This window comes from Alligator sinensis, unplaced genomic scaffold (genome assembly GCF_000455745.1).
Source record: "Alligator sinensis unplaced genomic scaffold, ASM45574v1 scaffold262_1, whole genome shotgun sequence".
Lineage (NCBI taxonomy): Eukaryota > Metazoa > Chordata > Crocodylia > Alligatoridae > Alligator > Alligator sinensis.
Genome location: NW_005841904.1, coordinates 456993 through 481246, shown reverse-complemented (window position 1 = coordinate 481246; position 24254 = coordinate 456993). Strand labels below are relative to the sequence as shown.

Here is a 24254-nt window from a genome sequence, read left to right as displayed (position 1 = left end):
AGTAGCAGAAAACTGGATTGTCCTCTATGATGGCCACCCTACCTGCAGCTATAATGGCTCAGACATGGTTGTGAGAGGGCACTGAGACCAGGCACGCTCAGTGCAGTTCTCAGACATGGGTGAGATGGAGTTAAGACTGGGCATGTTCGGTGCAGGGTACAGACGCAGGTGTGAGATGGAGCTGAGGCCGGGCATGCTCAGTGCCGGTGGCACTGTTGGCCAGGGGAAGCAGGCAGCCAGTGCTGCTTTTGGGGGTGGGTCTGTTCCTGCACTGCAGGCTCACACTGGTGGGCATGGCCCCATCAGCTGCTGTTCCCCTGGCTCAAGCATTGGCATAGTGCTGTGCTCAGCTGGGCTCTGGCAGGCAAGTGGCTCACAGAGTCCCCAGGGTCAGGGAATGGGTGGGGTTAGCAGAAGGCTCTGTGTGCTGGTAAATCACCATGGCCTGGGGGAGAGATCTTGGTGGATCAATTGGCTTGTTAGATATAGAGGAACCCTTGTCAGCTTCCTGGTCACCTCCCCCTGTGAGAAGCCTAAAAACAAACCTATGAAGTTTCTATGGTTCTCTGTCCTTTCTCATCTGTTTTTTTTCTAAGAAGCCATAGGGTAACCTTGAGATTCATACTCACTAGCATGAATCTAACAAATATTGATCAAACTTGGCCAAACCTCAGTAATTTCATTGCTTGCTCAAGTATAGAATGCAGGACAAATCTATATAGAACTGGGACATTCAATTTTGTTTATAAAGATCAGTTGAAACATTGGAAGCCCACTGATCTTCCAATTTTCTACTTGCTTATTCCTAATTTCTTGATGTTTTGTGCATGACACTTTTTACATATTATTTCATGACAACCATTGTACTTCTCAGATAACATTACTTCTGTACAGCAGTTCATAAACTTTAGTGCACAAGTAGTTAAACTAACCTAAAGGCCTTAATACATGTGCAAGTGATTTATCTAAATGTGAATTCAACTGCATCCAATTTAGATGCATACCCATGTCTAGGAGGGTGTTATATGTTCATTCGGTCATGTATGTTAAGTTATGTACCTTATAGTGGCACTGGATGGCACTACCCTAATGTACCCTCCCAAGAAGGCTTACATTGCTTTTAGAAACCATGCAGCTTCTGTGTACCCACATAAACTACCATCTTCACACTAAGAGTTGTGGATGCTGCGGGAGTGGATCTCTCTCTCTCTCTGGTCTCACAGGTCTTAACAAAAGACAATGGATAGAAATTCAAGATGTCCTGAGAAACCACATTCCTTTGCCTTCACCTCCCCAACTCTTGAACAATAGTAAAGCCTGATACTCCGGATCAAAACTAATAAGGACCTATGGTACTGGTAGATTTAGGAAGGTTTAGGATAGTATGTAGTAGGTTTTGAAAGGTTTCCGGGTCTTAGGAAAGAAAAGAAACATGCTGTTTTGGTTTTATGAAAAAGAATCCATCTAGAGTGGCCTCTGTCTAGTCTGTTTGTGGGTATTTCAAGCATTTTATGCTTAACTCTATGTTCCCCCTCCTCCCCCCCTTCCCTCCACTCCCACATACAGGCAGTTCTCGAACTTACAACACAATTGGTTCCTGAAAACCACATCTTAAGTCAAAAAGTCGTAACTTGGAACCGATTTTCCCATAGAAAGCAACGTTATAAATAGGGGATTGGTTCCTGAACCAAGGCCCAATACCTTATTTTCACCAAAATAACCCAGAATTTTGTACTCAATCAATTATAGATGAGTAATATATCTACATTAATGTATTTATATTGTAAATAGCAATCATATTGTTTTGGAAGGACTTCTTTGAGGTGACTTTGCTGGACTTTTTGAAGGGCTCTTGGTTGGACTTTTTGAAGGGTTCTTGGCTGGAGTTTTCTCAGGAGTCTTGGCTGCAGGTTTTTCTGGAGTCTCATCTGCTTTCTTAAAGAAAGTATCCAAGGAAGTTTGGACAGCTGTTCTCCAGGGAGATGGGCAATGCAGTAAACTTGTTTGCTGGCGTGGCGTCAGATCAAGCATTGTAAAGTCGAAACTGATGTCAGAATGTTGAAACAGGGTGTCAATTTATAAATGTTGTAAGTGCAAAACGTTGTAACTCGAACCTAAGTCGAAGACTGCTTGAACACACACTTTCTCTCTGACAGCTAAGTAGGGAGCATCAAGATAAGTGATAACAAACCTTATCCTCTTAACCCTTTGCACAATAATGTCTTTACTTTAGCAATGGAAAGTACTTTTATGGGATTATGAAGAAATCAAAATTAAAGAGATAAAATGTTATTTTATATTCCCTCATTTACAAAATAAATAGTTTTTTTAATTAAAAATCATAGCTGTTTTTTTCTTCTTCAATTTGTCTCTCTCAATTTGGGGGGTTCTTAACTGGGAAAATGTAGTTGTTACATTAAGTTATATTAGTTGACGAGATCTGGATGAAACAAATTATGATTTGTTTAAAAATATGAAGCTCCATTTTTACTACCTAAACCAGTTTTATTTTTCATGCCATCATTTTAAAAAACTCATTTCCCATTAAAGTTGGACCTGGGAAACTTCCTCCTACTTCACTTAGATATTTTGACCTCTTCTGCTCACTGATGAGTGATAGTAATTCTTTTGAACAGATTCACATTACAGCTGGTCAGATTTCATGGTTTAACCAAGCTGCATTCTTTAAGTTTTCCTCTTTTCCTTTTCTCTCTTAAACACACTGAAGCTTCAAAAACTATTAATGTTTAATGTCTTGGAATGAGAAGTAGACATGAGCTGTGTCATCCAGTGATTAATGCTACTGAAAAATACTGTTTAGAAGGAATAGCTATGATTACATTGCACTCCTCTGCTGAAAAGACTACATCTCACAGTATGAAAAGTACTTTTTATCATTTAATATTCCAATGTGGGACCCCACAACAGAAATAAATCTTTAAGCATATATTTGATGGGTAAATGTGATAGGTTTCCAGTAGAATGCCAAAATAGGAGACAATAAAAAATACATTAAGCTGCTTTCTGTAAGAAATTCTTCAATATTGTTGCTACTTTAAAACAGCCATCTGCTTGACCTAGTTGGTAGGATGGTAGGATCGATCATAAATTTGTATTTGCAGCTTATTCAAGGGAGTAGGGACCACTGTTAGTTCCCATGAAGTCAAAGAACTTACCTAGAATTCAATGGGAATTGGGTAAGAAGGGAAAATATTCAGGAAACATAATGTACATTTCGAAAAACTGCTACTTCTGAGTTCTCTTTGAAGAAACGTAATTTTCAGGCTTTCCCAATTAATACTTAGTCCACCTAGAGTCATGCAGTTTCCATGCTATTTGCAGAAAGTTAAAGAACCACCCTTTATTGACAAGTCAAAACACTAACAACAAGAACGCACACCTTTGCTGTAAATAGGAAACACTAAACAGGAAATACTGCGCCCAATTAAAACTATTACAGTGCTAACCTTGCCTTCCAGGCAAACTTCTCTCTTTTATTTTGCGGAGGACTCCCACCTTGGAACAGTTTGTCAGATCAGGACTTCTGTATCACCTCTCACCACTTTCTAGGCTCATTTTGTTTTGTCAGTTCTCTCTCTCATGTCAAATGTTATGTTCCTCTTGTTATCTTTCTTTTCTGTGTTCTTTTGTTTTCCCCTCCCTTTTTTCCCCTTGTTGTTTTTCTTCTTCCTGTACATGTATTTTTGGTATCTTTTTTATTTTCCAGGTTCCTCCTTCCTTCCCTGTGACCACTGGCCCCTGTCTCTATTACCCTGTCCCTTCCAAAAGGCTATTGAGTACAGTGTATGTCCACTGGGGCTGTGCAGAGCTGGCAAGAGCAGAAACATTTCAGGGCTTATCCCTTTGCATGCATCCATACCTATCCATACCCCACACTGTCCACCCATACTGACCACCTTCTATATGAGCTGCTCCTGTACATTCAGGCTGCCTCCCAATAAGGTATCATGGGGAGCAGGGAGGAAAGGCAGCAGGCTGCTCTTAATGTCACAGTGCATAACAACATAATACACTTGCTGTGTGCATGTGGGGGGTCCTACAATTTTCTGCATTCACACTGGGATACTCTGAACTAGTACTGGTACTGGTGCTCCCTCCCCCATGTGTAAATTGTGAGATTGTGTTTTAGGCCCTGATTCTTCTGCTGTATATTTCAAGGAGAGCAGGATCAGACTAGACTCCCTGGCTGAGTCTCCTTAGCAGGACAGCTTAAAGAGGAAATTCATGTCAGACTCAAAGCTTTACATTATCTGAACTTTCTCTAAATCTATGAACTGTTCAATCCCATTATCACATCTAACTGGTTATCCTAGTCCACTAATGATTTTCCTACTACCTAGGGAGCCTTATGACTGGCAGATTCCATCCCCTTCCCTCCCATTCATTCCTCATTTAACATGGGATTAACAAATGAGCTCAGATAACAAGATATAGTGGATACTTATATTTTCTTTATTCTGTAAACCTCGCTGCTCATTTATTCATTAGTTACTTTCAAGCAGGCAGGAACAATCACATTATTAGCTTTAAGGATCTATTTTAGTAATGTTTTTACAAGTCTTCAGATGTTTGGCTGTAGAGCTGGATACTGCTCCCATACTCTCACAAATACCTTTTCTTGTCACCTGATTTCTATAAACTAGACAATGTTAAGCTGGTCACCTTCATTAACACTTAATATAACCACAGTTACAGAATTTTTTCACACTTTATCCCATAGTTTTTGTTTTACCATAAATAAACTGAGAACAAGTAATTGCCAAACAATTAAAAATAGCCAAGGAAGTTTATACTTTTATAGGAAGAAGTACAGCAATTTAAGTCTATATAAAGTCTCATAAACTGCATTTAACATCCTAAAGGACTTGCTTTATAGCATATTAAATACTTTATTCTAACATAATTAAAATAATAGTAGGTGGTGTGGTATCTTTACAAATTAGTCATTAATATAATACTGTAATATCACAATCTAAGAGAATGTCAGACAATAAATAAAAACGTATTTAATTAACTCTTTAAGAGTCCAAGAAAAATACTGTTTTTCTCAGAGGAGTTCTTTTAGTTGACTTACTAATGGTGTGTCGTTGAGAGAGGTTGCATCTTTATAATATGAAGACCAAGTCTCACTCACAAACGTTATACTACATGTACTCCTTACATTTGCTTCTTTCATGATCATTGTATTTCTACAAAAGTGGCATCAATATTTCTGCTTTTACCAAGTGAAGGAGGGCAAAAAATAACACAGTAAGCAGATAAGAAGTGTTATCACATATTTTATTCATGACACTGAAGAAGATGTATGCTTAACAGGCTGATTAAATATGCCCAATAGCCAATCTAGCTTGTATGTTGAGCCCTTTAGTCTGCATTCGTTGTGTGCATCTTTACATGGTTATTCCATCTGAAAAAAAGAGCACCTTGAATATCAACTGCAATCAAATGTGCTCACATGCTACTTCTGGAAGTACATACAATTTTGAAATATATTTTAAATATTTATAATTTTGCCTGGAAAGGCACCTTACCTTTTAATGGACAATAACATTTTCATGTTTTAAGGAGTTATTTTATCTTTAAAAAGTGGAAGAGTACAGGAAGGTGATGTATTACATATTTGCAACCTTGTGCAAAAGTAGATGATTTCATATTTGGTGAATTTACATTTTAGTTTTTGAATTCTAGAGTAGACTTTCAACATATGATAGCAATAACATTTTCAAGAGTTAGGAAGAAGTTTCTTTTGTCTGTGAGGCCTGGTCTCAGTGTGTTTATTTTACTGATGTAATTGCCGAACTCAAATCTTTCATAAAATAGAGCAATTAATGTTAAAAAAAATTATGAATACTTGAATTAATTCTAATTACGCATGTACATTGCTGAAACTATGACTAGCACTTACCTATCATGCATTAGTACAGAAATTAAAGCTTTCTTAGGAGAACAATACAATCTGTTGCTCATCATATCACTTTTTAAAAACAAAGATCACAGTAAAATTAATAGATCAGTGAAAAGCTTTATTGTAGTTCTGTTTTATATATGATCATCTTTTACTGAAAACTCTACCTAGATTTCATGGAATATCTATGTAAACTGTCCAGATATATTAATAAAGTAGCAAAATAGATAACTGTTCTTTTATTTATAAAAAATTATGATCTCTAAGGGCATCCTTATATGTGCTCCTGGGGTGGGAGGAAGCACTTTAATTAGAGCGGTTTTCAGGTGCTGCTCTAATTAAAGCACCTGCAGCATCTTGTGTTTTCAGCATCCCATGTTTCAAAATGGTCAAATAAGCTTTAGTTAAAGTCTCCCTGCCACCATTTTGAAGCACGAGGATGCTGAATACACGAGATGCCAAGGCTGCTGGGTGTGCTAATTAGCATGCTCCAGCAGACTTGATTGAGCCTGCTCTGACATGCTGTAATTACAGCTCATCAGAGCAGGCATCCTGCATGTCTACAGGCATCCTAAGATTCTTTCTTCCTCTGAAGGAGGGAATGTGAGCATTCCAATTTTTTCACAGCTGGTAGGAGTCAGCTCACAGAATCAAAGAGGGAGAAGAGCATCGAACAAAAAAAATGTGGTCAGTGGCAAAGGAGTTCATGATATCCTGAGCATCCTAGTTTGGTCCTATTTAATCTTATTGTAGGGATTGGCTTGAAGCACTATAGAACATTTTTTGCCTACCCTTTGTGTTTATGGAGAGGAATGTACTGTCCAATGAGTAGGAACCATCTCATCATTAAAAACCAAATCTTTTTAGCTATCTGGGAGTCCTGAAAAGGTGAAAAGGTAAGTCACACGTAAAAAGTCCCTGTAAAAATCTGGAAATGCTAGTAAAACAGATATTAAAATATATAAGAACAATAGATAAAATTTAAATTGTACACAGGCTTAATACTGAGTAATCTTATCAGAGTTTTCTAACTAAAGGTATATTTTTGGCTTTGATCAATAGAGCAGGTAAAAAAAGCTGGAAATGAGGCTTCGTAATTAGTGCCCCTGCTCTTCGGTACTAGTAATCAAGAATTAACCAGTATATAAAGTTTATTGTTTCAAATTAATTGCACATGTAGACACACCCAGAATCAACTGATCTACAACCTCTGCCTGAGAGCAGACCACTAACCTCTATCCAAGACCTTCTCAATAGCCTCCCACACTCCTATCCCTATTTAGGTGGGATGGATCATTGGCATACTTTTAAGGCTTTGCTCAGGGCCTGCATGGTAAGGATAAGCCTAGGGGATCAGTCAGTTTCAGATTCCACGTTTCTTTCAACAGTCAGGTTCATATTGTTTATGCCTACCATTGAAATAATAGTAATATTTGTTGAAGTATTTAATCCTTGATGTCATCAAATTAATCTAAAATGCACTTAGTAAGTACAAAAGATGTGCACAAATGGTCAGTCCCCTATTGTTTGGGCTCCTGAAATAGGGATATTATCTTGCCTATTTTTAGAAGTCTGTAGTGGGGAAAGAATTCTATAAAGTCCAAATCCTACAAGGCTGATTTGGCTGAACCCTTCAGCCCAATAGGCTATATTGATTCTAGTTGGTGCAGAGGTTGGCCAATGAGCAAAGCATTGCACAATCAGGTCTTAAGATCTTTCACTTTTGATTTTCTTGTTGGTTGCAAGTTCATTCATAATGATGTTTCTATAATGTTTTATTAGGTACAATTGAACAGATTTAATTAGTAGCACTGTCTCTTTGTTTGTTTTGTCTTGATATAGCTGTACATCTGTGCGTTGCATTGCTTTAATCTTACCAACATAATATTTGTTGAGTAATGTTCCTATAGATACTGTTGGCTCTGGATTTAGGACCCAAATGCCTTGTTCTGAGGGACCCACCCTTAGACTGACCATGACCTTTTCATTCGATAATAGGCAAATTTATTGATACACTGTGATAACAGAAAAGAAACAATACAAACATTCAAGCAATTCTGTATATCTACCAAATCCTAGGGCTGTCATCAGCATCAAAGTACATCTGGCCAAGATTCAGTCTTCACTCTGAGGCTCTCTGTTAGGTGTCAGATGTCAGTATGTCAGCAATCTGGAGGTGGGATGCCGAAGCCCAGCCCCCCCGCCCCAAATTTTGGGAATTCCCAAAAACCAAACCTTTTAAATACCATTTTCTAAGCCGACAGATACTAGAGGCAGAAGTTTACTAGGTGTATCAAACAGATGTTGAATATTTTTGATCTTTTATTTAATAATATTTTTGTTTGTTTTTTGTTCCAGAATTAAAATGGCACAGCAAACCGTAAACAAGTTAACTGCAGAGAAGAAGGTTGAAACAAAAAAAATCAACCCCACGGCTAGCCTGGTATGATTTATTCTTTAGCACAGCACACAGAATAACTGTGCTTTTTAGTTCTCATTGAAGTATAGCTAGTAGCATGCATGTTTAATCAATTTGAAAGCAGTAAATTGATATCCCTCCTGAGGAAAATCTTTAAGGCTTTACCTACATTGGTACAACAATCACATTTAAAAACTGCATTTTCTTGTGGCCAAGCCTAGCTCTGACATGGCTTAGATATCAAAGTAGGAAGGAGCCCTGTTAACTTACCTTTTCTCTCCCAAAAGTTCTCTCTGAGCCTTCTTCTATACCGCTTTATGTACTCTGAAATGTTATTTCCAAACCACTAAAAAAGACACCATCCTAGCTTCATGTCAGACTTCTTCTAAAGATTCCCTTCTGACATTTCACAAATGTTAAGTGAGGAGGGAGTTTTAAATTAATTGACAGCCTTAAAGAAAGGCTTATGTCATAAATGCTTATGCCAGTGGTTCTCAATTTTTTTAGACTCAAGGCACCCCTCTTTAGACTCAAGGCACCCTTTCAAAAATACCAGCTCTTAGTTTTCATTTTTTTTAGATTATAGAAAAATAATAGAGCCAGTTTTTGTGTTGTAAAAAATTCAGAAAGACCACAACTAGTTAAAATGTTTTTAACACTATGAATTCCTATTTGAAACCTCTGGGCTTGCCTTGTGAATCATACTTTCACACCTAATAGTGCTAACATTGCATGTCACCCTGGATCACCTGGAAAGGATCTCAAGGCACCCCAGAGTGCTGTGGCACCCTGGTTGACCCATTATTGTAAGCCAGTGGCTCAGTACACTTCCCTTTATTTTAACCCAGTGATTCTCAACCAGGGTGATATGGTTAACACAATAATGGGTTAATAATGAATTGTTTTGTAGAGATGGTTTATCAGAAGATTGAACAAAGTCATACTGAAAACCTTGAAGATGTTTTCAAATTACTACCTATTGAAAGTATTAATTCAATGTATGCATCTCTGTATTTAAAAGATGTACATAACCAATTTACATCTTAGAAAAAAAAATATTTCTAGCCAAGATACCTACATGTTTGGCAGCACTTCTAACCCCCAGTACAAGTTACTAGAATTAGTCATATATTTGGTCTATAGCTCACATTACACTTAAAATGTGATAAACCAGTTAATCATGTATTATGTTGTTACACCCACCCACCTGATACCTGATATAGCACAGCACAGCATGGCAGGGGCAAGGTCAGGAGCAGGAGCCACCACTGGAGGTGTGGGGAGCAGAGCAGCACCCAGCCAGGCCATGGGCAGTAACAGGAGCATGGCCAGGGCTGTCCTGCAGGGCTTGACCCCATGCAAAGCACCACAGGGGCAGCAGGGACGACACAGCCTGGGTGAGCTCTGCTGCACATGCCCCCTGCCCCTCTCCACTCACCCACAGCAGGTGCCTGGGACCTAGCACCCAGGCAACGCCCACACACACACATACACATGACCCCCACACCCCTCCCCACACACCCCTCCTCACCCCCCCCCCAGAGGGCAAGGACATGTAGGGACTGGGCCCAGGCTCCAGGCCTCGAACCCTGGGCCCCAAGTTCCCATGATCTCAGCTTCACCTGCCCCTCCCACTCCTGAATACTGCTTCCTGCCTGCCCACAGCCTCATAGAGAGTTTTGGTGAGTTGTTGGTGGGGAGGGTGCAGACCCAGCCTGCAACAGCTCCTCAGACCTCCCCATGTGGCCCTCGGGCCCCAATAATTGTCCCCCCCAGATTAGCATCACTTCAGGTAGTGTTGGCAATGTAAGCTTCTGTGCTAAGTCAATAAATAAACTGCTAAGAAATGCATTTGCATATATTGTATTCAGCAATAGTATTTAAAACCAAACTGTAAACCATCAGTTGTTTTGATGTATGTATCTACCTCTGGCTTTTTGAACCAATGCAAGAATGGTAAATGCTTAAGGACAAAGCAAAAAGCTATTACCACTTATCTCTTAAAGAAATACCTATATTAATTGTTATTTATGTTGAAGCGCTCAAGAAGGTATTAAATTCAAACTTTATTTTAAAATGTAGTATTGCTTTTTACAGAACTGCCTGCTTAAGTTTGGAGGAACTCTTTTTTTAGAGACATACAGTACAGGTTAAATTCATAGAAAAGTCTAGAAAGGCACTAAAAGTTCAATGTTTATATGTCAAAAGAAATCTTTACAGGAGAGAGAACTGCATATTACTTCAAAAAGTTCTCTGGGCATGGCACTCCAGGAGTTAATTTGCTGGAGTAAATGGGCTCTGATTTACTATGACTAGTTTGGTGCTTCTCAGTTCAATATTCTAAACCACATGCTTGTTACAATTTGAGAGCAGATGGAAAAATTAGAGAAAAGAATGATAATAAAGCTCTTTTTTCTTAAACAACAGAAAGAAAGACTACGTCAGAAGGAAGCCAATGTGACCACCAACTGAAAGAAGACACATGAAAATAATGACAGTGTGACTTAATACCTTGCATGATGCTTTACTGTGTCCATTCCCTAGAGAGCACCTTATGTTAGATGTTATGGAATCCTGCTTTGCACATCTTTCCCAAGACAATCCACCAGAGATTTTTCAGTTCTTCTAAGCAGTTTGCTCATTCTGTAGAGGGAACACTAAGCTGTTTACAGGGGAATTATGAATGGTTTTATATTACTCTTCCTTACATGGTTTTAAAATGACACTGTTTTCTAAATGGTTATTTGAAGTAGTCTATGCATAATGCACTAACGCAAAAGAGGTAAAATCAGGATGTTGGATCCTGAATTAAGTAACTGCTAACAATCTATACATTTTTTACAGGGACTTTAGGTAGGTTGCAACAGAGGTATCGTTCAGGTTGAGAGGCTATTTTACCGTAAGTTTTGACTTCTGTACTGAGTGCAGCATTGATTCTAAATAATATTTATAATGTATAAATAATATTAAATTAGTCTTTCTAAAATGAATGAAGATTCATTATAAATGTATTATGTATTTTACCATAAGTATTTTTATAGAAACCTGAGTCTATGCCATATGCATTGAAATGGAAAACAATATTTTGCACATGGGAAGAGAGAAATAGCCTCAAGTTCTGTTGTCCTGTGGTATATGTAGATGATATCACTAACATGTTAATTTTATGGTGTTGACTTAATGATTCTTGCACTGTCTTCATGTTGTCTGGTTTCACAAGAACAAATGACAAGTATTTTTTTTTAATTCAACGCATGGTCAAATATCAACACCATCAGATAATTTATTTGTTATCATTCAGCTAAGGGGAGCACATAATGTATCCCCTTAAAGTTATACCAATAAATCTCTAGCTTTCAATTTTCTTGAAAGCCATATTATTTAATAATAAAACAAGAGTGTCAAAGACATGGCCTGCAGAGCCCCATCATCCAGCCCCACACCACTGCCTTTGGGTCCAGAGTTGACTCTCAAGCTGCATGCAAGACCGAGGATGCAGACCATGCAGAGCACCCACTCTGCCCAGCCCAGGACCCATGCTACATGCTGTGTGGGGCCTGGAGCAGCTGGAGGATGTGCCATGTGAAACACATGTCCCAGATCGGCCCTACACAGGCACCACATGCAGTGCAGTCCTAGATTGGCCAGAGTGTGTCTCACATGCACTAGATCCAACACACAGGAGTGAAGAGGGTGGGTCTATGGGCCAATTGGGGAGCCAGCTACACAGGCTATTCATCCAGCCTGTGGGCTGGTCCTGCATCATACATCAAGGCTGCAGGGCCAGGTAAATTGGATACCCATGCTATACAACATATTTTCCAGCTGTTTTTTGTCTATCGTGTATTTATAACTGTATGTACTCTACTATATAGAATTTGAGGAATAACTAATAGAATTACCTTAATGTACTCTTGTGATAATATAATCCCTGAATATAAAATTAGGATTTAGAGCCTGAATCTAAAAGTGCTGGATGCCTTCAGGAAAAATGTTACTTGAGGACACTCACTGCTTCCCAGGGTCAGACTCCTTAAAAGAAATACCCATGCAACTGAAAAAGTTTTAAGGTGAAACCAAAATAGACACTCTTAAAAAATAAATAAACCTTCTGTGATGGGCTAACACTAGACTGCAACTGAACAGCCAAATATGGAAAGAGCATATGAAGAAAATTTCAATTTACTAAATCACTAAAACCTTAAGAGCTAGTGGTTATTATGAGACCTAACCAATGCAAATGAAATAATGATTAAGTAAAAAGGATAGAAAGTATAATGAGGAAGATATTAATCCCTTTTCCTAGTACTGTAAAGAGTATGCATGAAAGTAATCTAGTGGGTTATCTACATACATGAGATGTTATAGGATTTGTTATGAAGTCTTAGGCAAAGTTGATATGTTTGTTAAAGAAAATAGTAACTGAAGCAGCTTAGTTCATGTTTCCTATTGGGCAAATTCTTAGTTTGCAGGTTCCTTAAATGGTTATTATTTCATTCCTGTACAGATAAACATAAGGGACCTAAGACAGGCCTATATATTTTGGAATTTATAGCTGCTATTCAAATATTTAATATGCATAAATATCTTACAGATGAAAACAAATCAAATATATATTGATGAAGGTAAAATGGATTCATAGTTTGTTTGTTTTTTCCAATTGGCATGGAAATTTGGGGAAGCACTAGCCTAATGGAAAGAAACTAAATCCCAAAGACTGAAATGTTTGGTCTTCCATCAAACCAAGCACACAAAGGAGTGAATCTGTTTATACTTTTGTTAGTGGTAAACATCATAAGCACAAATGCTCATTCAAGCCAAAGATTAGAGAATGGTGGTAGGTGATACAATATTGAGGAGTCTCTAAACAAAAAAAAAATGGAGGGTCCTCAATATGGTTCTCCACCTGCCACAAAGCTACTGAATGCTTTAATTAGAACTGGTCAGGAATTCTGCAATGAAATACTTCTTCAGTAGGATGTTATACAGGAAAGGACTGATTTTGACAGATGTCTTAACTCAAAATATTTTAGAAAAAGTTTGTTTCAACAAGTATCTTGTTTCAACATTTTGACTATCAGTTCACAATTTATGTTTTAGATTTTCAGGTTTCATCCTGATTTAGGAAGAGAAGTCTTAGTCTTTCATAATCTCACAAATGCTGATGCTATAGAAATGACTGAACCAACCAGATCACATACTGATATATCATTAGCCAACATTCATAAATGGCCTGAGACTATTACTAATGGTGCCAGCTGCTAATCTTATTGAAATTATTCTAGTAGAGAAGTGGCATTAATGATAAATATATGTTAGGTGTATATGGAAACTGTTTAATTTTGGACATATTAGGTACTCTTACTATGACATTTAGAAAATAAGCTTAAACTAAATCTAGGATGTGAGGGCTCAAAGAGAAGTGACAATTTTACCCAATCTGGCCACAGAAAGTGGCATACAGCCTTGACCAAACACAAGTGCACAGCTGCAAGCAGCTTCAAAAATGACCAGTTGGGTGAAAATTTGAACCCTCATTGCATGAGGGGTCAGATGAAGATGTTTCAAAATAGAATGTCTTCTGTAACTTATCTGCATTGGGCGGCTGGCAGCTGTAGCAGCGGCATTGGAAGTGGTGCTGCAGTGAAATTTGGGGTGGCTGCGGCATCCTTCCCACGAGCCTCACCACAATCCCACGCCCTGATATCAGAGCAGTATTGGCCAATATGCCTTCTTAAATATCGGCATATCGATATTTATCGGCCCCAAAAATCTCTATTAGTGCACCCCTATCAGCTACAGCAGGGAGCTGCACTTCTGTCTGATCCCTGAATGTCCCCAAAGTTTGTGACTCAGAGTTATACCTAATAATAATATAGCATAGCATACAGTTCTCTTCCAGCAAAACTGAAAGCTCTTGAGATATTATTTGAGGGCAGACTTTAATCTTGACTTTCTGGTTTTCTTTAAACCCCTTTATCATTGCCTGGCTTAAAGAATTTTGTAAAAGAAGGCTGGCATCCAGTGTAAGAAGGGCTCCTCATTCCATGTAAGTGCTTACTACTCAGGATAAATATATTATGGCTGTAAATTGACTTGTTAGGTAAGATTCTAAATATATGACATTGACACTATGATATGACACTATGACTTGAAATACTGTTTCATCCATTTATATTTTAAGAGGGTAGCAGGGCATAAGTTGCTGTTACCTCTTATTGCTTTCAAAATGAAGATCAATTACACATATTAGAGACATTTTAAAAATATATTTTTTTTTACTTTTCTTATTAGTCTATAGGAGATGCACCTTTTTGCTTTACTGACCTATGGAAATCTTTTATACTATGTGCTTTATTTTAAGTGTCTACACTTATAGGGTAATGATCACACAATATATTTATCGTGGATATGAAAATGAATTTTTTGATCAAAATAGTATTAGTGTAACTTTTGATTTTGTGCATGTGGGAGGTTAAACTGGTATTGCTGGAATACCCATCAGAGAGAGAGATAACCAATGACTTCACATTTGAACCATCATTTGTACCAGGGGATAAGTAAAAAAAATATCCAAAATAAAAATAGAAAAATGTAATTGTCTCTTAGTCTGGGTTTGGAATGAATAGCATGGCAAGCAAGTATTTCACAGTATGTTATTTCAAGAAGACTCTGTTGAGGAATTCTATAAAGTACTGGCTTGTTTCCTACTAGTTTCCTTCTGCCTTTAAGAACTCCTTATATAAAGCTTGCACTATAACCCTGATAGTTGAGGTTTTTTTTCCAACAAAGTGCCTAGACTTATATATGTACCATGTGCAAATTAAGAATAGGTCTTTTCATTTAATCTTGCTCCACCAAAAGACATTGAAAACTAAAGTATCCCTTAACCCCTAAACTTTATAAGACAAGAACTGAAATATATAAACATTGTAACAAAAGGAAAAACACCACGCTTGCACACGCACGCGCGCACACACACACACACACCCGGGGTGGGGGAGGTTTGAACATCTTAATAATTTATTAATTAAAAATATTAGTAGACACAAACTTATTTTCAGTAGCCTTTGACAGGGAAGTAGATCACCCTAGGAATGCTCAGACACTGTGAGATTTTTTTCAGTTTTCCCTTTGTCCCTTCATGTAGTTCTGGCAGCAATACAGTGTAACTCTGTATCCCAACCTGAGTAAACTGTTGGGGCTGTCTCAGCCTTTTCCAGTTCTTTCCTAGCATTTAGGAGTATAAGTAGAATAGAGATTTGAGTAGTAAGCAGCCTTTTAATTCTTGTCTACACTAGAAAGCTAAAGAAAATTTATAATCATTGGGCTCTGGGAGTGGCCGGGGAGGGTGTTTTAATTAAAGCGGCACTAACATAATGGGTGCCTATACACATGCAGTGAGGCTGCTCCAACACACTGTAATTACAGTGCGTCAGAGCAGACTTGATTAATGGCTCTCCTGCAGACTCCAGCGTCTCATGTATCAGCTGCCCCAAGTGCCTGGCTACATTGTTATGCCTCTGATAAAATCTCATGGTTTGTGGTAAGATTCTGTGAAGTTTTAAAGCAGTGGTTTGTTCCTGATGGTATAATGTGTCACAGTTAGCTATGGCTATATATTTGACTATACAGGCAAGTGCTGTCCATTTACAAATTTGAGCTGCTTTAGTTTTTCTCCATAATACATGCCTACTATGTCATAGTCAAGCAATCAAAAAGTCCCCCAGCCAGGTTGTGAATAACAGCCACCTTTCTGACTGACATGGCTCTTTTCCATATAATGTATGAGTAGTCGGCTTGGCCTCCTGTAGCGTGTGGTACACACACAGTCAGGTTTTGCAGTAAAGTAATTCCAACTGTTCTCTCTGCTCTATGGCTATTCCTACATTGTAAGAGATATCTAAGATAGCTGATAACAAGCTAGGTCAGGTACGGGAACCAGCATAACTGCAACAGCATGCCTGTTGATGTGCTTTTAGTCTTGTGATTTCTCATCCTTCTTCTGGAGAAAATTGTTTGTTTCTATATAAATCGAAAATAAAAAGAAGGCCACAAGGTGACCTGGTTATAGCATATGAGTAGCTTCAAAGGAAGAAAATATCAGGAACTATAAGGGCTCTTTAATCTAGCAGAGAAAATCAAAGCAAGAACCAATAAGTGAAAGTAAAGCCAAATTCAATTGAGAAATAATGCCCGAATTATTAGCAGTGAAGCTGAATAACCACTGTAATAATTTTGCAATGGAAGAGAGAGATTCTCCACCTCCCAATGTCTTCACTTCAAGAACAAATGTTGCTCTAGAATATTTGCATTACCCAGACATAATTGAGCTCAGTTCAAAAGTATTTTGATGAAATTCTATGGCCTATGATATACACAAAGCCAAGCAAGACAATTTATTTAAAGTAATACTTCTAGTCTCGGTAAACAATTATTTCTTCCTTTTTTTATATCTGTAGTAAAAAATTAGTTTTCAGTATGAAATTAGTAATATTGATAGTATATCATGGAATAATATAATTCAGTAAATTAATCAAAAATATTAAATATAATTATATTTCTACTAATGTAGGCATTTTGATTATAGAAATTGCAATAGCCATTACCTAGAACTTTCAGGATTTAGAATTGCTGCCACTGGATTATTACTTGTTAAAACAGAATTTAAACTGTAGCAATAGTATTTAATCACATCATGGATCTAATCTGGTAGAAAATTAAGATATTCATGGGGCTGGTCAAAATTGGAAACCCTATTTTTATTATAAATTTCAGAATTTCAAAGTTCTTTTACTTCAAGTTGTTTGAAACAGATTTGATTTTTTTAAACAATTTTCTGGTCTTTTTTGCAATTCCAAAAAGTCTGTCTTGATATTACTCAAAATGTTATCAAAATGTTTACTGAAATTTTCCATTTAGTGGAAACCTCATAAGGAAAAGCTTCCAATAAAAAATGTCAGTAAAAAGTTGAGGGGTGGGAAAAAGCTCAACATTGTTCATGGAAAATGAAAGATGATGACAATAGTGATAAATTTTCATTAAAATGTGGATTTTTAAACAGGCTATTTTTCTAGGAAAAAATATTTTCATTCAGTTTAGTCTCTGTGTTAGGAGCTCTACACAGTTCCCCAGCTATCATTCTCACTGTGTAGGTGCATCTACATGCCCAAGGGCCTATTTGTTCTCTAAACAAAGTAGAAGTGGACTCCTTGCTAACCACAAGCAAGCCACAAGGAAATTCTTAGGCTGATAGGGGAAGGAAGAGTAGGATTTTCTTCTACATCAGGGGTCCAGGAGAATTAGTTCTGTTTGTCCAGTCTCTGGTTAGTTATAAAAAAGTCATTGAAGCACTTCAGTCTGCCTCTGGGTTCCTGGAGAAATTACCTTCACCCCTAATTTTTGTATGGTGCCCTTCACAAAGCACAATTATGCCAGTTTTGTGTGGTAGATTCCTTTATGCGTGGAAAAACCTCATTGTTGTTTTATCATTGTAGCTGGCAACTAAATATTGTCCTGTGTACAGTAGTGGTGGGATGCTTGCTGAATTGAAACAAAGTAACTCAGTGCATTCACGATTCTGACATGTATTTGGTATAATACTGGGCTGTCCAGCTGGAAGGGTTAATTTCTGGCCCCTGGGCTCCCACCTGGCTACTGCTCCTGTCATCGTTTTGTCTTCAGTATCAGTCAGGGGCTCTTGACCCCCCCTCCCACCCCCGTCTTTTGGCTTCCACTTCCTGTCTCCAATCTAGGGGGTGCAGAAGCATGACATAGCCTGCAGTGCTGGGGGAGCCCACAGTTCAGGGTAGCTCTGTGGCCAGTGCAGTGAGAGAGAGCCCACAGCTAGGGAGCTGAAAGTGAGTCCAGAACACCCAGTGCATGCACAGTACAGCAGGGAGAAGCATGCATCGTGTGACAAGGACACGCACCTGCCCACAGAGTGCAATGAGAAAGGGAGAGCCCACGCAAGCACAGGGCCTCTGGTATGTGTTGCTGTGCCCCTGATGTTGGTGGCCCATGGGATGGCAGGCCCTGGCCAGTTATAAGTTGGAAATTTGTGGTATAGTGTGAGATTCACCGGCTGGATCTACTTTGTCACCCTCCATCCTCAGATCCTAGGTGCATGAGACTTAAGAGCTTCTGTCAACCCAAAGGAATTGTAACGTCTATTCTTTGGTTGTTAGTGTTACTAAAATATTTTTGGAATTTGCTGTAAGAGATTTTTGTCAGTCTTTTGTGAAATGTGATAGTAATTCATTAGAAAAATGCAAATGACACATTTCCTCTCTGACTTTTTCCAGAAAGATCAAGCATGTGTTGCTGGACTTTTACCTTTTCCTTTGGCATGCAATAAACACATTCCATTGCACTTGGATAAATGCACTTCATGAGTGACTATCCAAAGATCGCATGTTATGGTAACCACAGAAAATGTATAAAGAGCAGAGACAATGTTGGCATTTTCCCTTGTTTGAAACATCAGCAGCCAACAAATTTTATATATCTTTATTATTATTGCATGCATGCAGTGAATTTCTTAGTCTGTGAAATTCTTTAATTGCTTGATCAGGATTAACAAGGGTTCATTAACATCTGAGGGTAAGCTTACCATACACTCCTTCCTTTACTTCTCCATCTTTTTTAATATTCATACCTTATGGACTTAAGCACTTGCAGGGCTTAGGTTATCTGTTTGTCTTCTGGTTATCTATTCGATTTTAGGAAGGAAGATAAACTTCTTGTGATGTATTTAATTGGAAATACTGTTTTAATATTGTTTTGTTAAAACTTTTTCCATGTCTGACAAAACTGAAAGAACTGTGATTTTATTTATATTCCTTTAAAAAAAAAGAACTTTATTTCTTTTTTATATTCTACATCGTCTTGCAGCTATACTGTAATACACATTTCTAGGGCGTTAAAAACCTTGCAGAAAGCCTTAGTTCCCTTGGAGGTTGAAATAGAAAAAACTTCCTCTGGGAACATCCACACTACCATCTTCTTTCTTTGGTGAGCCTCAGAGCCCTCTCTTCTTGCCACCAGTAACTTCGAGAGGTTCCAGGGCTGTTTGCTAACAGCACAATAAAACCCCAGTGTAAGAAGAGGCCTGCCAGCTTTCCAGCCAAATGACTTCACACTGAACTATAGCAAGCATGATTTGAGATGCATTAACATTTGATTTGTCAAAATTGTGCTTGGCGTCAAGAAAGCCTGACTTGCTGTTTCAGAGGTAGCACTTGTGCATTTACTTGTGTAATCAAGACTATTGCTCTTTAGAACCAAAAATATGCATGATATGAGAGTAGTATCTGAGTGCTTTGACATTTACGTTTTATACATATTTCCCATTACTTACCCAGGGTTCAGATGGAAAGACTCCATACCTGGAAAATAAAGGTTTGGTGTAACAGCACTGTTGTTAAACTAAAGTTTACTGTTGTTTGTATGTGCATTTTAATTCCAGAAAGTCTTGAAGGGACTTTCTACTGCCAGATTGTTTGTTTCAAATAAAAGTGTTTCTTGTATTGAATAGATAGCAAACTGTAGGTAAGTGGCCACTGGACACATCTCTAAAGAGAAACAAAGCATATATATGCAATAGAAAACTCATAAACTGGACTAGCCATTTCTGGTGCCCTGAGCAAAAGAGTATAATCCATGGAGGATGAGAAATGGGAGAGGGATTTCAGAAGGGAGATGTATGATGCTCTAAGTCTTTTGGATCAGAACAGTGATGCCAGCTGAAGTACATTTCTTATCTTATGGCACTGATTTTGAATGTCATTGGTCTGTGTGCAACCAAAGGAAGGAAGAGACACTGAGTTGCTCTGCAAGATGGAGTGAGTGAGGGAGTGGTGAATATTTTATAGAGGGACACTAAATCACTAAATGTAATTTGTAATTTGTTCAGTAGAAAGCAAATGAGCCTCCAGCCATGTCACCCCTGTACCCTGCACAATGCCTCTTTCAAGTGAGAGTAGCAAACATTCCAAAAGAGCAAATGCTTAAATTAGGACTTGCTTGTAGCTATGCTGAATGTGTTTGCCAAGTATTTGGGGCTACAGTTTGCATATCTGCTTAAAACCAGAAAGAATCATATTTTAAAGCCTGAAATAAAGTACCTGCAGTAGATAACCCTTTCAAGATTTTCTGTAAAAAGGATGCAGAATTGAAAAACAATAAGCTTTAGCATTAACAACAATTACTCTAGCATTTTCTTTTTCAGAGTTTTGGGGCCTACTTCTGTAGCCCTTCAGCATGCTGAAGTCTCACTGAGAACAGCAGAAGAGACTGATCAGGTAGTAAAAAGAAAAGGAGAAACCACACTACATAAATGCCCAATCACATTTCATTATTCTGTGTTTCGTTTACCTGTAGTGTGTTTTTGGAGTTCAGCCTACACCCAGGCACAGGATTTAGGCACAGGCAGAGATAAAAGGAGTCTGAGTATGAGTGATGTTATATTGGCAATGGAGATAACATTTGTTTTAGTATTTTTAGAAAAGATGTAATAAGTTAAATAATCCAGTTTTTCAGCATCTCAGCTCAAAAAAGAGGTGCCACACAAATAATGAAGTTAGCTTGTAGGACTGTCATGTGGGGAGTGAGCGCTGACTCAGATTCTTAGGGTTCAAAATTTCCTTAAGTGGAATAAAAGCCCAAGTTCCATTTTCCAGAATGCCTTCGCTTTTCAATGGGACTTGGACTCCTAAACACCCAAGCCTCTTTTGAAAAGGGGTTATGGACACTTAAGTCTCTTTAGGAGATTTTGAAAATATTACACTTATTTTGCTTAGAGTTACTCTCAGATATTTAAACCTTCTAAATTTGAAGGCTTAGAAGCTATTCATATTCAAATTCTGTATGAAGCAGAAATGGAGGAAAAGTAATTGGAGAGTAGGGGTTGATGGATAAAAACCAAGTCTGATTGTTAACATGTATTTTTTGGAAAACTATTGTTTTGTTTTCTTTTCAAGCTAGTACTAATTGAAAAAGATGTCACTTAAAAATTGCACCTGTTGCACTTGGTTGGTACATGTTGCCTTCTATTTATCCCTTGTTTCTCTCAAATATGTATAAACAAAGGCCTCTCAGCTTATTGAAACTCACCTTTAAGCAGATTTTTATATAGTTATGTTGACTTTCCTTTTAGAATGTCAAAGAATACTTAGAGCAATAACATTAACGTTTGAGTGTGCAGCTAATAAGTTTCACAGACATAAGAGAGCTTTATTTTTTACTTATGTCTATTTCAGATTTGTTTTAATAAAACTGTAGCTTTTCTTAAATGTTACCACAGGTACTCAGCATTAATACACTGGCTGTCATTTGAATTAGGCTTAAATTTTAACTCTTAGTTCCATAAAATTTGCAGCAAAAGTCATAAAATACTCAGAGTAAAATATTTTCCTTTCAAAGATCAGGCCTTTCAATATTTCTTAAATAAAGATGAAAAATAGTCAAGAAAAACCAACTAAATAGATTCAGGTACTTTTCTTTTTATCAAATAATAATATATATATTTCTACCGTGTATCTGTTTAAATTTGTCAGAAAAACAAAATACACACATGAGCTAAATTTGTAAAAAAAAAAAAAAAAATGTTGCAAGAAATGAAGTATTTATTTTTAAAAAGTGTTAAGAAACCATTGTCTGTAAATAATAAAGAATTATATTTTCCTCCTCAATATTGCTGTTCATCATATCTAGTGTATTTTTGTATATAAAATATATTGTTCAGATATTGTAGATTTCTCTATTCAAAGGCTTCTGTCTAGATAGTATGTTTAGCTGTCATGCTTTACTGATACACTTAATATTCTAGCTGTCAACATGCTATTTAAAAGAAAAACTATTTTTGAGTCTGTAAAAAACCAAACTGTGTTTTACTGCTGTAAAGTTGCTGAAGGTATGTTAATAAATATTGGTTTCTTTTGTGTCTGAAACATTTTGCAGTTAGTTTTGTGGGTGCAGACTTCCTTTAATTTTTATTCCATTACTAGCAACATGTCCTCTTTCAAAATGGACAAATCTGTTAAATTAATTTAAATAAATCGAGTTGTGTTGAACATAAAATAAAATCTAATGAAAATGCAAAATCAATATCTTGGAAAATGTATCTTTAGTAGCTTCCCACAACTAACACTGAGAGCGCCCCAGGCATCCTGCCTAGTGGGACTGGACCCAATGATCTACAAGGTCCCTTCCAGCCCCTAACAATCTATGAATCTGGCTGTTTCACTATGCTGCTAAGACTGACTTACCATATAACAATATTTTATTATTTATTTATTTGTTGCACCATGGATCTAGGAGCTCACTGCACTAGGTGCTACAATAATAGAGTAAACGTTCAGTTTGTCCCAAGAAATTTATAATCAAAGTAGAAGATAGCAGATAATTGTAGACAATTCACAAAATTCCCAGTGCAGTGCAAAGAAACAATGAGACACTTATTCATCATGATAAGAAGTGGCCTCACCACAAAACATCCTATCTAGTGTCATGTTTGTGGCATCACGGTGAAAGAATTTGAAAGAGGGGCAGTGTATTAAGGTTTTTGGATGTGTGCTGTGAACTTTCAGGAATGAAGTACAGAATAGAAAATGTAAAAGCACTTGTTTGAAAATTTAACAAGTAGAAAGTGAGGCTGGACTCACTGGCTAATCAGAGATGGGCAATGTTCATCATAGTAGTGATGATAAGTGGAAAGGGGGTAGGTTAAGAAATACTCTACAAATGAAGACAAGTAGCTTATGATAGATAAAATAGAAAATGGGGAACTGGTGAAGGGATGTCCAGCTGCCATCAGTATCACTGGGGCCGTGCCAGCACAGTGTGGGGCAGAGGGATAGCCCCAGCAGCCCCAGCCCGGGCCTCCCTGCCCCCTGCTGCCCTGTGCTGCCCAGAGGGGCTCTGCCAGGGGGCCCTGGAGCCCCCCAGCCCCTTCTTCTAAGGTAAGTAGAGGCTTTTTTCAGGGATTTTTGGGTTTTTTTTCTTTTTTCTTTTTTTTAAGTGATGGTGCCTGGGGTTGGCAGGGGCAGCCATGGGGGCCTGGGGGTGCAAGTGGGGGATGCGGCCAGGCAAGGCAGCTATTGGGGGGGGCCTGGGGGAGCAGGGCGTGGGGCTGGCTGGGGCAGCCATTGGGGGCAGCTCTAGCAGATGGTGGGGGATAGGGCCAGGTGAGGCAGCAAGCGGGCCTTACAAGGGTGGGCATGTGGGCCTTACAAGGGGTAGTGGTAGCCCCTGCAGGGGTCATTTGGCCCCTGTTGGGGGGCCGTAGTCCCTCTGTGGGGCCCATAGCCCCTGTTGGGGGGGCCATAGCCCCTGTTGGGAGCCCGTAGCCCTTGTGTGGGGCTGCAGCCCCTGTTGGGGGGGTCATAGCCCTTGTGTGGGGGCCATAACCCCTGCGGGGGGGGCGCGTAGCCCTTGTGTGGGGCTGTAGCCCGTGTGGGAGGGCAGCAAAATATATATTCATGTATTCATGAATTCATGAAACATGTATTTAGAGTTCACTTTAATATTATGAAAGAGACACTGGTAGGCTTCCACATTGCTTAACACTGTAGATATCAGTAAAATATTGCCCAACTGATCGCTCTCTCTCTCTTTCTTTATAGTGGTCTTTTGTTTTAATTGTGGAGGAATATGGATTTTGGAGTATTTTACGGAGTGACTTTGGGATTTTTTTTATCAGGAATTTTTCAGTTTTCCAATAGGGAACACCAGAATTCCTGCTAGGGAAGCCAGTGGCAGGACCCTGCCTGCTCAGAGCTGGCACCTTGGACCCATCTGTCTGTGGATGACCTCCTGGACAAATGGGACCAGGAGGACATGCTTTGACAGTTCAAAGCAGGCCACCATGCCCAGCACATCTTCCGGGCGATAGCTGCCCAAGTGGCTGGG

The 24254-nt window shown here is 38.4% G+C and overlaps 1 protein-coding gene across 2 annotated transcripts in view; it reads left to right on the top strand.

The window, feature by feature from the left end:
- The window catches only part of FMN1 (formin 1), a 236426-nt gene extending 214014 nt beyond the window's left edge, over positions 1 to 22412 (top strand). For both annotated transcript variants that reach the window (XM_025197756.1, XM_025197755.1), the window contains 2 exons: positions 8285 to 8369; positions 10773 to 22412. In XM_025197756.1, the coding sequence (XP_025053541.1) occupies positions 8285 to 8369; positions 10773 to 10817 (130 nt within the window). In that variant the 3' untranslated portion in view covers positions 10818 to 22412. The remainder of the gene's footprint in view (positions 1 to 8284; positions 8370 to 10772) is intronic.
- The last annotated feature ends 1842 nt before the right edge of the window (positions 22413 to 24254 follow it).